Here is a 16975-nt window from a genome sequence, read left to right as displayed (position 1 = left end):
TTAAGATGTTTTTCATCTTTTTCTGTTCTGAAAATATGTCAGCTTCTAATGAATCAAGGAGATAAATAATTTTAATATTTTATAATGGATCTGAAATACAAAGTTTTGAAAGAAGCCAAAGGCAATTCAAGTTAACACTTACTAGTCTTTTTAACTATTTCTTCCTATTCGGGCCTATTTCAAAATAATTTACAAAAGGCCAATTGTCATAACAAGTATTTTAAACAAAACCATTTGTATTAAAGGTGAATTTTAATAGTTTAGTTGGTTGCAATTTGAGCAGTTTTGGAAAAATATTTTATACTATTAACAAGTCTTACAGTAGCATTTTCTTATTGATATGTTAGTTTCATGTTAAATAAACTTGGCAAGGGCTCATTTTAGTCCTATGGCTATCTAGGAACTAACAGGGAAGAGTAAGATGTGGACATAAGATAGATTCTATAGGGCAATGATAATCGATGCTAGTCAGGCATGAGTGTCTCCTGCAGAGCTTTTTAAAGATACGAAGAACCTGGCCCTATTCCTTTAATATTTTGATTCAACAAGTGGGAGCCTATTCGCCTTCATTTTAAAAACTCCCCAATCATACTAATGTAATCAAGATTGAGGATCAAATTTTCAGAATTTAACTCAGAGCCAATTAAGCATACCAGAAGGACACTGTTGAACACAGAACTCAAGATTCCTAAAACGGTACACAAAAAGTATGCCTAATTCTAAGGTATTACCACATTGATTAAAATAGGATTTCATTCAGGGTATGTCCAATCACCAAAGTTTTAGTGGATTTTATTTATTTTGCTGGGGGAGGGCAGATGGAGAGGGAGAAAAATCTTCAGCAGGCTCCACACCCAGTGTGGGCCCGACACGGGACTCAATTTCACAACCCTGAGATCATGACCTGAGCTGAAATCAAGAGTCAGATGCTTAGCTGACTGAACCACCCAGGCGCCCCTAATGAATTTTATTTTTAAGAAATTTAAATAAACATTATATTGGACTAGTTATCTCCCTAGCATCCACTCATCACTTCCTTCTAATAGTGAACATACTCCTTTCCATCTCTTATCTAATGTAGTTTGGGAGGTGACCCACTGCCCAACTCTCGGGCTTAAGCTAAACAGTACATCCCATCCCTGTGATTGGTTCTGGGATGGGCAGGTAACCTAGTGAGACACAGGAAGTTTTAAGAGGGCAATTATGTGAAACCTGATTATGATACTGACACACAGAAGAGAGGGTGGGGGGGATTGGGGGGTGGGGTGGAAGAAGTAGAAAGAGAGAGAAACCAGGACTTTAGTGGTACTATTTGAGTCACTGGATCAAGCCATGCCTAAAGACAGGCCTACTCTCTGGATGGTCCCCTACTGCTCAAGCCATTTTGAGTTAGTCTGCATTCACTTAAAACTGATGGAATCTTAACAGATGCAAAGTATTTATTCAATGTAATCTCTGATTCTTCTTAGGTAATTTCAGTTAATTAAATGAAGGTGTGGAAGTTTCCTAAAAAGGAAACTTCTCTTCATATTTTTACTATAATTTCACACACTTCTTTGTAATTCTACTCCCCTGAGTTACTTGTTTTTTTGAATGCCCTAAGAACATACACTGCTACATATTTGAAATGGAAACCAAAGACAATAAAAGATGAAATGATCTGATGAAATACAGAAAACAGACAAAAATATATCCTCTGACCTCACCCCAAAATATACCCCTCAACTCACTTGCATCCAGTGAGTTTTTTGGATAACATTTTCTAAACCAGTGGCCTTGAAATTTTAGTGTGTTTTATGACCTCTTGGGAAATTTGTTTTAAAGAAAGATTACAAGACTGCTTCCTCGTGATTCTGATTCAGCAGATGTGGTTCAGTGGATCCAGTGTTGAGCCCAGTGAATAGACTACGTTTATAAATCTACCTTAATGATGAATGGTCATATATGGGATTTTAAATATGAAATATTACATACTTGGAAAGAGGGGGACAAATTTAAAGGCAAAATCATTCATTTTATGAATATTCTTCCAAAAAGGTAAATTTAGGTTAGACGCATAAATGTGAACTCATGAACTTGTAAGCTTGAAACCTGCTACCAAAATCCTTGGTTGTAAGCCACAGTGAACACTCTTGGTTACATACTCAACAGCCATTCCCAATCTGTATAATTTACAAAAGCCTTTTCTTCTATGATTATTTCTTTTTTAAGAATATTCAGTCGTTTTGAAATGGAAATAATATGTTATCAAATCTTCCTGAAAATACTAATTAGGATTAGTTTTTACTTTTCTTCTCGTCTCTGCAATATATACTCTTCCTGGAGGGTACTTTTTTTTTTTTTTCAATGTTTGTTTATCCTGGGTTTTCTCTTTCCTGTTGGAGGTTTTCCCTTAGTGTCTCCTGGGCTATGCTTGCCTGTTCATATTTAAAAATGCACCACTAAAAAGTTGATCAAGAACTCTGTACCTTTAAACACCATTTGCTCACTGATTGGCATAAATGTGATTAGATGGGGACCAGGCAATTTCCTTGGGGAACTCCTAAATATCACTGTGAGGTCAAGGTCTTAGCTTGGAATCACTGAGTTTTTCCAGAGAAGAAACCTATGATATTTACTGCCCAGATATAGTCACAAGCCTGACGCTATTCTTCGGGCCAAAAGGGAGATATAACTGCACACTTTACAGACTTGTGGTGACTCTCGTTTTTAATCCTCAGACTCACGCCCTCCCCTCTGCTGTCCCCAGAAGTGTCTATGGTTCTGTGGATCACATCAATTCGCTCCTTCTTTGTGCACTTTTCACTAGGTTTCCTCCACTCTGCTGATACCCTCGTTCCAGCTATCTTTGAGCTTATGGGTACAAATGTCAATGTGTGTGTATTTATTTTTTTAACCAAGATACTAGCATTGAAGTGGAGATTACAGGAAGAAGAAGAAATAAACATATGTGGTTGGTCCACTATCTTTAAGAATAAACAAACCATTCTTTGCATTTTCTCCTGGTACAGCCAGTATAGGCAAACTTGTTTAACATATACCAAGACTTGTCATATATTTAAGTTTTTTAAGTTCAATAATATTTTTAAGGATTTATTTATTTATTTGAGAGAGAGAGAGAGAGCGAGAGAGAGCACGGGAGCAGCAGGAGGGGAGAGGGAGAAGCAGACTTCCTGCTGAGTGCAGAGCCCGATTCAGGGCTCCATCCCAGGACCCTGGGATCATGACCTGAGCCGAAATCAAGAGTCAGACACTCAACCGACTGAGCCACCCAGATGCCCCAAGTTCAATAATATTTTTATAAATTAAGAACCTGAAATCAGAAATTGTGATAACTGGACAAGGCTAAGTATTTAGGAAAGAGGGCGCCTGGGTGCCGCAGTCGTTAAGCGTCTGCCTTCAGCTCAGGGCGTGATCCCGGCGTTCTGAGATCAAGCCCCACATCAGGCTTCTGCGCTAGAAGACTGCTTCTTCCTCTCCCACTCCCCCTACTTGTGTTCCCTTTCTTGCTGGCTGTCTCTGTCAAATAAATAAATAAAATCTTTAAAAAAAAAGTATTTAGGAAAGACTTTGCTATACGGATTTATTACTTAAATAATATTTAAAAGAGAATATTTGTCCCGAGAGCAAATTTTTATACTTAAAAGCAGAACTTTACTTATAAGTTACTGATATGCAATTATAAATGTTAATCTACAGATAATACTAATCCTAGCAAATCTTTGTATGAAATATTGTTCACTATTATTCACTGCCCCTCGCTTATATTTTTAAAAGGGTTCTAAAAAAAGAAAAAGAGAGAGAGAGACTATGCAACAGAGACCATTTGTGGCCTGTTAATTTTGGGCAGAAACTTGAAGGAACAGGGATCAGTTTGCTACATCCCCTGACAACCAGCAACGTTTCAGAAAGAACCTCTTGTATCCATCTGGATCCCAGAGTGAAGGACCCGGAACAGAGCCCTAACCTACAGTGGACACACAGCAGGTGAAAAAGAAACCCCTGTCACTGATGAGCCATTACAGGTCTCAGGACTGGCCGTCTCAGGATAACCTAGCCGAAAGTGCTGGAGACGTTTTGCTAACGAAATACGAGTTACCCAACATGACTGAAACTAATAAAACTGCACTTACTGAAAGGATATTTGTAATTCAGACTTAAATAATTACTCAAAATATATTTCTAAGAAGTTGTATCTTAAAAACATTAAAGCCTGAGTTACATTTAGTTCCTGAAAAAAGTTATTTTACTAGCTATTTGTATTGTTAGATTAAACACTTTTTATACTGTTGAATTAAACGACTTTTACTTTGGGGCGCCGGGGGGGGGGGGGCTCAGCTGGTGAAGTGTCCTACTCTTGATTTTGGCTCAGGTCATGATCTCAGGGTGGTGAGCTCAAGCCCTACACTCAGTGTGGAGCCTGTTTAAGATTCCCGCTCCGCCCCTTCCCCTTCTCCCCATGCTTATGCGTGCTCTCTCTCTAAAAAAAAAAAAAAAAAGACTTTTACTTTCTTCTTTTCCAGATTGCTAATGTTCCTTCTTATTTTGAAATCTGAAAAACGCAATGCAATAATTTTTACTTATGGACTAGCACCCACTGAGGATTACTGTTGAATTAAAACACTAAATTTATCAGCACATGATAAGACCAAATAAACCGAATGAGTTAACAGTGTCAGGTTCCTATGTGTCAGATGACATTTTAAATTCTTTACATGGATTATCTCCTTTAATTCTCACAAACATTTTCTGAGGCAGCTTTATTGTTACTATCCCCTTTTATGAATGAATACCTGAGGCACAGAGTGGCTGAGTATTGACCCAAGAACACAAATCAGCAAGAAGTGGGGAACCAAGATGTGAAGGCACCGCAGAGCCCCCGTGCTCCCCACCGCGATGCTACATGGACCCACTCAAATGCAAATACAAACTTGGTCTTGGATGCCTAACAATTTCGACATTAAAACTGTAGACTTCCACTATCTGGTAATTCTTTAATCTTTTATGAAAAATCACAAATGAGTTAGTATAAAGAAAGACTTTTTATAATTTGAATACGGCTTAAGGGACAATGCCAGCTTTCATTTCAAAGTAAAATGTATCCCCCCAAATTAAGCTAACATGAAAAATGTACTTACAATAATACATGCTATTTTCCATGAGCCAGATATCTTACTCCTTGAAAAATGAACCAAATTAAAGTTTAATTAGTTCATTTTATTTTTAATTGTGGAATAAGGAAATATTAAGAGATATATAATTTTGATTATATAAATTATATACTTTGATGATACAACAGGACATAAATTAAAAAACTGTGTATACCAAACTTATTCGGTTTTCAGTTCCTATCAGCTCTATCAGCTTTTTCTGCTAGAAAAAATGTAATCAGTACTATTCTAGTCATCAGTTGCCCAAAGTGACAGACATAAAAAGACCGCTGTAAACCGATGAGATATAGCCTATATAAATAATTGTAGGTCTAAGACCAGATAAAGGAAAGATAAGACATTATTTTTTGTAAGACAAGAGAGTACCTTTTTTTTCTTAAAGAGAGAGAGTGAGCATGAATGGGAGGGGCCAAGGGAGAAGCAGACTCCCCACTGAGCTTGGAGCTGGAGGCGGGGCTGGAACTCATGACCCTGAGATCACGCCCTGAAGTGAAATCAAGAGTCGGGTGCTCAACCGACGGAGCCACCCAGGCACCACGAGAATATCTTTAAAAAGCAGTAAATAATGGCAGAATGATTCAAATTAAGGATAACCTATTTCTTTTCAAGTTAACAACTAATAATTCTAGTCTACGAAGGTTTTCACGTAGCTCGTTCATTTACTCATCCCAACCTTGTGAAGAAGTCAGGTCACCTCCTCCCATCGTACCCCTGGGGCTCACACGTACACTAGGGAGAATTCGACTTTTCCCAAGAATATCTTTGCATGCTCAACACTTAGAAACATGCATTTCACTTGAACTGGAGCTTCCAGTAATGAGTAAGCACCCATGGCACGTGCAGGGCGACCACGCTCATTTTCGGTGATAGAAATCACTTAAATCTATCGGCCTAATAGAAACAGCATCAGGAATTAATATTCAGGCCTATCATGTACTATCATTTTTTTGACCAGAATTATTCTTTGCTCTGAATAGAAGTAAAATGTAACTGTCACATGGAGATTTTTTTCTGGCTCTTTACGGGTCCCTACAGAGTTCATAGAACAAATGTGATGATCAGAATGAAAACTCACTAATAATAGATTTCCTTCAACTTTAATTTTTAAAAACTCAGTTCCCTTGTCCTAGGCCTGATTGGTACTTAAGCTCGTATTCCATCCCAAGAACATAAATGAGTCAAATGTAAAACTGCTTTTCTAAATTAAATTTCAGATTTTCTAATGAGAAGAACATTTTGTAATCAGTACTTATCAGTTCTCTTTAAATTGCTACTGTATGCCTAAACAGGCATTACTCTAGAAAAGTAGCATTAAACCCTGTGAAGTTCAAAATAAATGTCCCAGCAGATAAAAACACAACTCTTTTGGGAAATGCATCCTCAATCCTATTAACTCGGAGGCAAAGACTATAAGAAATATCATTACTACTGGTTGGTTTATAAAGTATATTCTGATAAAATACATTTTCATATGAATCTACCATGTTTCAAAATTAGTACCACTTTAATAATTTTTCCAGTGAAGAACTTACTATTTTAAGTTATCCGTCAAGCTTTTAAACATGAAAATCCTAAAATTGAGGATTTGGGTTTTGAAACACATCTGGCCACTGGATACTGCCCCGCTATTTAATATGAACATGACGGGGGAAGCGATTAAGAAAAAATTAAATGTTGCTTCTGTTTGCTATTTCTTTTATCTGTAAAAAGTAGGCCTCAAGAACAACCTCACTCAATGCTATTGTTCATTAATTATCAGCCACCCACCACATGAACAATAAGCACAGTGGATGTAACGCTTCTATTATTGTTCAACAACCCAGAAGCAAGGGAACTGCTCATGATAATGTACTGAAGTGCACCTTTCAAGGGAAGGACATAGAACTCCTGGTCGGTATTAATGAAGAAGGCATGTATTCAGGATGTCCACTATCTAGACCCTCCAAAAGAATAATTTTAAAAATAGTGGTCAATATTTTGAATTTGAAAGTTAAATGTTTCCATGTTTCTATGAAGTACATTACATTATCCCCTCTTGCTAATGAACTTTAGAGTGTTCTTAACGATAGAATTTGCTGCCTTCTTGAACCCAAATTTATCTGTCATAATCCTTATTCCACTCTACATTGATCAAATAGTACTGTCTTTCCATAAAGCATTTGCTAATTTCTCTCATTAGTATTACAAATAATTGAAATCAGTATCTTGAAAAGTTAATTGCCTAAAATAAAATATAGGAGAAAAGGAACATAATGCCTGTACTTCAAGCTTATTCTTTAATTTTCTGGCTTATTTAAAAAAAACAACTAATACACACGAAACAAGAATGAAGTGTAGGTCGGTCCTCGGTAGTTTATAGTTTGGCACTTGCATGGTTCAGTGAAATGAATCCCAGTTGAGTTGATGTTCTTTATTCCCTCTTCTCAATATACAGAACAAACAGTTTAACCACTGAAATTTCCGTTTTTCCTACTCAATTTTTCTGCATGTTCAAAATTTCTTGAGACACAGGATTTAAACTTGATTTCTATTTGTCTTGTAAAGTAAGAATCTGATTTAAACAAAAAGCTTCCTCTTATGCTCTAATTTAGCTTCTTTCACTGAAAGATTTATCCGATAATTCTTCATGTGAGACTAGAGTTATTCCTCTTCACTGATAATATATGCTCACCTACTTTGAATAACTGTCTCTAAATAGGTCTGTAACTATTTAGTTTTATACTAAAGTGAGCCATGAGTCATATTAGTGTTACCGTCTAGGGACCTGAAATGCACACACGCAGCTTTCTCCTTCACGTAGTAACTGGTAACTGTGATCATTAGTTTATCATGAACTATCTACTTTAAATTGCTTTAGGATGAGAAAGTGTAATCTACATTTAGAAAATGTAAATTTCTGACAACAGGAGTATGTGAATGTAGTGAACATGAAAATAGAAGAAGCCAAGTTTTAAAAGACATTTGCTAATAATACAGACTAAAGTATGATTCTTAGAGGGACACACATTTCAATTACGGAGTATAAGCAATCATTTACCTGTCTTAAAAATAAAAGTCACAGTATAAATATCAAACTAAATTAATTCAGTCTATTAACGGAGAAAGAGGCTATTTTTGAGATACAGGAATTTTAGGAATTACAGGTTGAAACTGCAAGTGTCTAAAAGAAGATCAGCATTTCAGTAAGTCATGAGGGAGGCCGATCCCTCCAAAAGACTGTGGCACCAAACCCTCGAATGGGAAATTATATAAACATATATGTCCCTCGCTGATTATTATTCAAAAGTAACACTTCGCGATGTGTTCCTACTAAATTACTCTAAGATCACGCTTATTGGATTCTAGGTCATAAAAGATTCCTCACAGGGCTATTTTAAGGATACTGATACCTATCAGGGAATAATGTTATATGGACCTCAGCAAGAATTTTAGAACTATTGGGTTTACCCGAACATGTTAATGAATCAATTTAACAAGTATTCACTGAACACCTATGTTCTAGGTTCTATGAGAAGTAAGTATAAATAAAACCATATAAGTCAAAACACATAGACTCTAGTCTCAAAGTATTTAAAACCTAGAAGGAAGACATAGAACAAGTTCAATAACAAGAAAATGTATGACTAGCCGCAGAAACAAGCACCAGGGCAATAACTCAGAAATAACATGTACCACACGCACCCACTCGCCCAGCCATCCGACCAACATTCACAGGGCAATAACCAGTACTCGATACTTGGTATACAAACACAGCTAAGATCAACTCATTTAAATTTATATTAGAAACAATCTAACAAATTTCTATAAAGATGGGATTTAAATTAGACTTCAAATAACATCTGAGATTTAAATATATTCAAATTACAATCGGGACTGACATTTTAGAACAATGTAAATGAAGGCAAATCCCTGATGATATTGGCCAGGTCTCTTGCGTTAACATTCATTCTGTTATGCTCTGTACTGCCTCCCTACCACAAACTCCATCACGTCCCTCCTTTTCTGAATCTTTTCCCTATGCCTTCTGGTCCTCCTGGTTTATGATGAACTCCTCCAGAACTTGAGTTTCTTGTCTGAACCCCAGCATCTTACTTCAACCAAAACCCAATTCCTCCCTGAGGACACATCATCCTCCGCAGACTTCTCGTCCTGGTTATCCCCTCACGCCTGAAGTGCCGTGGGGTCAAAAAGCACCTACTAAGTACCTCTAGCACTACAACTTCAGTCCCATCACGTTTTCTGTAGGTCAGAAGTCCCAATGGGCTCACCTGGGTTCTCTGCATAGGGTCTCTCAAGACTGAAATCGAAGTTTCAGCGAGGCTGGCCTACGACCTGAAGACTCTGGCCAAGAATCTACTTCTAAGCGTATTCGAGATGCTAGCTGAATGCAATGCCCCCCCATCTTCTAGCCTAGCTAGTCGCACTGCATACATTGTGCTAACTAAATACTGTCTGTATAAGGAAGGGTTGTGTATGTTTGTGAGAGACAGAATGAAGTCACATTATTTACAAATCAGAAGAAAAAAGTCTATTATTAAGAAATCTAGCAAGCTGAATGAGAAACACAACTGGACTGAGGAAAGGTGGAGAGGTATTCCAGGCAACTGTTACACACAGGAAAGCAGTGCCAAAAACGCAGGTGAAGAAGGTAACCGGGGTTCTACACTAGGAAAGAATGCCATATGAACACAGGTGAGCATATGAGAAGAAGTCCAATTATAAGAGGGATACACCATGGCAGGAAGGGTAACTGATAACACTCTAGCTGTTGGGTATGGCTTAAGAGATCACTAAAACAAGTAAATAATAAACCCTATGGCTATTTCAACATGATCAGTCAGGGTTCTATTTGAAAACACTGGAAGCTAACTCTCAGTGGAATCGTAATTTCCTAAAGGAATCGGGATGACTAGAGAACAGGCTTATGGGTAAGCTTCTAAGAACAAAACCTAAAACCATCCTGCAGAACTGGCCTGGTGAGGGAATTTTGCTGCTGGCCCCAGTGGACACTTATGTGCCAAGGTCTTTTCTCTCCTGCAACTGTCGCGGTCTCGCACCAAGACTGTTTCTGCACCAGCAAAGCTACTGCAGAATAACCGCTGTCTCTGCAGATCAGATTCCCCCACCATCGGCCTCATGCAGACACGAGGTGCGTGCGGCACTTGCTTCTCCTCTGTTCGGTCTGCACTGAGGTTTCCTGGAAATGAGTAAGAGTGGCAGAGCCTTGGGGGCATGGCTCCTGCCCTAGCTACCAGTCAGACTGGAAAGTGAACTTCATACCTTGCCCTTAGGGAGGAGGGACTAGTAGTTGGGACTTTCTCAGACATTAGAAGGTGGTTGAAAAGATAGGGAAGAGTAAGAAAACATAATGTGCGAACAAAACATCATATATTTAGCACATAAAACTCATCCGAGATCCACCCATTTCTGTTCTTACCTAACGCCTTTCCCAATATAAATTAGTAGAATTGGAACATCAGAGATACATAGGACATATGGTTTAATTCCCTCAATTTACTAATGAGAAACCTGATGCCTAAAGGGATTAGATCATTTATCCAAGGTTATAACCACAACTAGTAGAAAGAACTCATGTTTCTTCAACCCTTTGTATATTTTCTATCATTCAGGGATCAAACTGGATCTTTATTTTAAAGTTCAACTTAAATCCTACCTTACGGAAAACTCAGGATTTAGTTCTCAAAAAATCATTGGGTGATACTGGTCATTTTTCTCTCAATGTACTGACTTGATCAGTTCCTGAAAAACCAGCTATGAAGCTAAATGTTACATCGTAGAATTCTATTTTTGTGTTATTAGCCATGAAAGTAAACTATAACTAAGCTCCAAGTATGTTTTAATCATAGTATATACATTTTTTGACTGGATTGAAACTGCTCCTTGTCTAAAGACTAATATTCTTGCAACAACGAGTAATTATTTAAAAGCTACGAGAATAAATGTTTCATTATGAAAGAACGTCTCACTCATATATTACATTTTACAGATTTAAAGCTAAAATCACCCATGTAATCTATAATCACATGATTTCTCCATATGGTTAGTATCAAAGCTTAAGCAAAGGGGGTATGAACACTGCAGCATACACAGAATACATACATTCTAGGAGTATTTTATTATGATAAGACAACTGATAGACAGAATTATGAATCTTGACCTCACAACTGTGGTGTGCTGAATTACTTTTGGTACAGAATCCAAAAACAAGCAATGAGATTTTGAGAAGACAGAACAGGAAAGAAGATAAGAGTGAAGAATAAAGAACAATTAAACACAGGCATTAAATTAGAAAAGTGTGGCAATGTAGAGAAAAAATTCTCCAAGAGCAGAAGATGGATAGTTTTATTCAGATTTAAATGTTATGTCTTAGAAGCTGTTTGTCTAGCACTTTCTTCTTTTTGTGAACACGCCTCCGAAATGTATTGTACTGGTTGTCAGAAATACAGAATCGATGACCATAAGCTAATACACGTAATGTAGGTGTGTACAGAAATAATTAAGTTTGACCAGAGATAAAACCATATTATTTCCTATGCATTCATTTTCTTTGTGAAATGAATATAATTAATACAGAACTGGGGACAGATAATTCCAAGTAAATAAACACAAAATACATACCTCGTGATGATACAGTCATTCTCTTCTAATTTAAATCAGGTATTTCTCTAAAAGAATGTATTTTCCACAGATTAACTAGTCAGCACTCAGACCAAATCATGAAAAAGTTTAAAATCCTATTAAGAATTGCAGACTATTCAATCTTATAAAAAGTTATCTTTTTCCCTCTGAAATATTGTCTGGACTTTGTTTTCTCTCTCCTCTGATAGACTGATAACTGTATTTTTAAAAAGGACACTGCCCCAAAATGGGAATTCTGCAATTTAAAATTATAACAAGTTATCAATTAAGGCTAAATACTATCCTACAAACCAACAGGGATACTATATTATCACCTTTTGGTTTTAAAAATGTTGAAATCATCTAGCTAAAATAAAAACATCTATTGTAAATGATGGTCCTGTAAGATCAAATGTTCTGGTATAAATTCAGTGAGGCTCTGATCTGATCTGGGACTTACGCTTAAACCTTTAAAAGCTTAAAAACAACCCTAAAATAATATACTTCTACTTAAAAATATACATCCATTCTAAAATCTCTGTATTTGTATTATAGAAATGCTTTGAATTCGATATAACAGAGAAGAATAAATATAATTCATAATTTACATTTATAGCATATCACAGATTTTTCTCATAATCTAAATAACTCTGTGGCATAATATATCTCCCCGGTTTAAAGAAGCAGTTCAGCTCGCTTGTGCTTTGCAATGTCTTGTGGGAATTTAGTTAAAAATATGGAGAGAGAGAGAGAGAGAGAGAGAGAGAGAGAGAGAGAGAGACTTATATGTGATCAGGACCTGGAGGAAAAAAAGAGAAAAGGGAGAACGGCTAGCTCACAGACCAAGCTTGACTATTCTCCCGGATATACTGCAAAATCTTTGTTTAAAAGGGTGCACAGCATAACAAGGCCAGGTTTTCTTTTGAACTTTTAAAAAATAATTTCATAGGGGTTCTGGAAAGATAATCAGTCACGACCTGGGCAGCAGTACATTTTCTATAAAAGCAAATAATTTCTGCAGTATATTAAGATACGGAGCTAGATCTTGCTGTATCACTTAGTTTTAACCTGGAAAGAAAACAATAAATTCTACAAGGAGTTCACTTGATGTAATAATCAATCATCTAATAAATATTTAACAAAGGAACAAACGTATAAGACACTGGACCTGACTCTGTGAAGGATAAAATACATAAAATGAATCACATATAATCTTCAAGGGCAACTTTCATAGAATGAGAAAAAATTATACCTACCTATCCAGGACTTAGAAATTTTGTAAAGGTATGATTCTTACATTAAAAAAAATTGGAAACGTTGTTGGGTTGATGATGGATTTTAAAAATTATGTATGTTACATACCACGACATAAACATATTCAGGCTATTTGATCAGATACTCACAGAATGATTGTAAGAAGGTTCCAATATCACAGGTAATGACATTTTCCCTTGAAGATTCAATTTTGTTAAATAAAAAATCTTTTCCCCCACAATCTTTTCTTTTTTCATGCGATGTACACCATACAGTCTAAACCGAACTGCATAATTTCCAATCATCTCAGATTCAACATGATTAAATTTGAATGTTTCTGTGAAGACAGGGCATGGTCCTCTCTGGATGCTGGTTTTTGCTCTCTGTTTCTTTATAGGTAGAAGAACAAGGTGTACTTGCCATGAGTTGCCACCTGTCCTGTTATATGTTGGGATATCTGTGACAGCTGTCACTGTTACCAGAAGCTTCTGTTCTTGTGAGTCATAGTCAAAAGTCACATCCAGTGTGCCATATTTAGCTTCTGGCTCAGGATCAAAAGGTTTAGGAAGCTGTGAAGATGATCCTTGAGCTGACATATCCTACGAAAAGCAAATTTAAATGTTTTCAGTTTTTAACTCTATTATTTAATCTAGCATGTAAATAAATACCTGACATTTCTTTAGGAAGATGATGTGAAAACTGTCCTGATTTGCTGTCAGAAAGAAAGAATAGCAGTTAACAGTCAACTACAATCAAAAGATACTCTACAGGGCCAGGGTAGTAACAGTAGTAGGCTAAACTCAAAAACTTACTATAACAAAGAATTTAGTATCTCCCATCGCAATTTTGAGAAATTGGATATGTGTCTTTATGATGAGAATCGAAAATATATACTTCAATGTGTATCTCTCTTCCTTTTGTAGGCAACGACTACATTTTACATACATTATAAACAACGCAATTGATAGCTCAGTATTAGGGTGGCAAGAGAGAGAATGTAAATATGAGTACAATGCCATCAAAAATTTTGGTCCCATTTTCAAAGTTTGTTCTAAAACGCCCCCATCTGTACTAGAATGTAAACACATTTAGGCTTGGAAATCAATGGAAATGTGAAATATGAAAGGATAAATCCAAAGGCCTCAAAAATATTTGCAGCCAAACACTTATTTTCCATAACACACACACACACACACACACACACACACACACACACACACACACACACACTTTTTACACTTTAAATTTTAATCTGAATTTAAAACTATGTATTATTCCTAATCTTAATTACTGTTGAAAATTGCTGACTATACATTTCAAAAGTTCAAGAAAGACTGAAACTATACATTTTGATAAGATCGAAAGAAATTATCCTGGAGTTGTCTCAAATTCCTGCCAGTCTAACTACCTCGAAAGTAACAGGAATGTCAGCTAGTTACCGACAGTACCAAACCCAGGTCTCTGACCTTTCAACTATACCACTTTGCCCCGTCAAGTATTTTAAATAAATGTCTTCTATTTTGAAATGTGGACGAATTTTATAATTTTCTAACTGTTTCTGAATTTGTCCTTAGTGCCTATGGCAGCAGTCACTACTACTAGTCTCAGCCCTCCCTTTTTGCATTTCCGAGAACTACCTGAGTTTTAGGCAGAAAAACACGGCCTGGCAAACTCGGCCTTGGTCAACGGGAGGCAAACAGAAGTCATGTCTGAACCATCCGGTCAGGTTTACACAAGACATTGCTTGCCCTTCACTCTCTTTCTCAGTCTTCTCACAAGCAGATATGCAGGTAGGATGCGTGGCTCTGCCTGGACCACGTGCACTAGGACATTACTTTAGGGGATGGCAGGGTGACCAAAACCAACAACAACGACATCAAAACCCTGGGCACCTGAACGATGTGGTAGAGCAAAGCCACCTACTCACCCTGGACTGTCGTTAAATGAAAGACAATCTTTGGTCGTTTTTAGCCACTGTATTGGTCTCTTGTTAAAGCAGCTTAAGACGTACCTATTTTATTATGTGCCGGGCCGTATTTTAGGTGGGGGTGTGTGCAGTAGACAACCAAAAATATTCAGGTCTTTTACACCTTATAAATCTTACACGTCTACTTATGGTGACCTGCTTGGTCCCATGTATGAAAAGAAAGATTACAAATGAGGAACAATACTTGGGGCGAGGCAACAAACTCTTAAAGAAGTCAGGGTTTTTTTTTTTAATGGAATATGATGAAATCAGGGTAAACATATTCTTACTCTGTCAAAAAAACTGACAGCCTAGATCACAATGTTTTAATGTATGCCACTTCATAATTGGCAAAGATGATTAATTACGTGGCTTTGATTTTTTCAATGAAATACTTTCTAAAATAGCATCATAATAGCTAGGATTTTCAAGGAAGTAAAAAATTTCATAAGGTCTCAAAGAGGGTTAAAAGGGCGGGCCTTTACAGATAAAAACTATTTGTGTTCTGTAACAGGCAACTAGCAAATGACTCTTCCTTTCAAGGTGTCTGATTAACGTTTTGAACCATTGTTAGCCAGCAACAGGTTGTCAATAGAGTTTGTGACTTCCTTGCCAGGGAACTTTCCGGAACCCTCACTCCTATCTCAGTTCAGTCATGTATGCGGAAGGGCTCTAACATAGCTATCTCCTGGATAAACCAAGAGGACAGTAAGAATTTTCTATTTGATAAATAACATCCATTAAAGGAACAGTACTAAGCAAAATAAACTTGAAAAAACACAAGATTGGGCTTTATAACGGGCTATAAAAGGACCTAGATATTGATATAATGTGCTTTTGCTATATTGTTTGAATATATTCAATTCTGCTATAGAGACACAAAAACAAGCAGCATACAAGAGACTCATCAGTGTTAACAGAGAGCAAGCTGGCAGCTTCTAAAATATGGGCAAAACTCAAAGGCTGTATTAACTATAATGAATAAGGAAGTAACTTGAGAGACAGGCAAAATTCCGAAGATACAGTAACTACAGACAGTAACTAAGTTAATAACTTGGATTATATGCCAAAGATAGACATAATAAATCAAAAATATTATAGAAAAAATGAGTACTACCTAGAGAAAGGGATGTAAAGCCCAAGCCATGATCATGTCACCTCTGAGCTAATAGCTGTGTCACCCATGTGTTCCTTAGATCGAAGTGCAAATAAAAAGGTTAACTGGCAAGTTTCACTGATGACCAGGAGAAGTACTCGTCCCTACATCTCTCCCAGAAAACACAGTTTTTGGTCCTTGACATCCTTGTTCAAATCTCAACTGTTAGGCCCCTGGCTGGCTCAGCCAGGAGAGCATGTGACTCTTGATCCGGGGGTCATGCGTGCAAGCCCCGCACTGGGTGTAATTACCTAAAAAAATCTCAACTCTTGCCCTTGTTACCACACCATATAAAGGGAAGAGCGATGGGGCAGAGTGACAGGACATTTGGGCATTACCTAAATCAAGGCTCACACGGTGTGTTCCTGCCACCTGTACCTACTGGCATCCTATCCTAGGTGTGTTAACCTAGCTCATCTTGTTCCTCTTACTTCTTACTTTACATCTGAAATAAATTAAACGCACACACGCACGCGCACACACACGTAATCTGAGCATCCGAATTTGGTCCACGAGTCCTCTGAAATAGCGTGCCTGGTGGTGTAACCGGGAGGGTACCCGGGCATCGAAGTAGTTTCCCACACAATGGTTTAGGTCAAAAGGGGCACAGAAGAGAGTCGGTTAAGAGCACTGTGTGTGCGGTCGGGCCGACCTGGGTTTGGAGGACAGCGCCACCATCTGAGCGGTGCTCACACGCGGGCAAATGCTTCACTCTCGGAGTCTGAATGTTTTCGTTTGTAAAATGGAAATAAGTTCCTGAAGATGAGGGTACTAAGGCGCAATGTGCTG

At 37.3% G+C, this 16975-nt stretch overlaps 1 protein-coding gene across 4 annotated transcripts in view; it reads right to left on the bottom strand.

Moving 5' to 3' along the window:
• The window catches only part of SYT14 (synaptotagmin 14), a 202879-nt gene that overhangs the window by 49629 nt on the left and 136275 nt on the right, over positions 1–16975 (bottom strand). For all 4 annotated transcript variants that reach the window (XM_045787829.2, XM_087857908.1, XM_087857910.1 and 1 more), the window contains one exon: positions 13214–13663. In XM_045787829.2, the coding sequence (XP_045643785.1) occupies positions 13214–13663 (450 nt within the window). The remainder of the gene's footprint in view (positions 1–13213; positions 13664–16975) is intronic.

Source organism: Ursus americanus, chromosome 2 (assembly GCF_024610735.1).
Source record: "Ursus americanus isolate L20-20 chromosome 2, mUrsAme1.1.p, whole genome shotgun sequence".
Classification (NCBI taxonomy): domain Eukaryota; kingdom Metazoa; phylum Chordata; class Mammalia; order Carnivora; family Ursidae; genus Ursus; species Ursus americanus.
The sequence above is the reverse complement of the archived record's forward strand: the minus strand, read 5'-3'. Positions and strand labels throughout refer to the sequence as shown.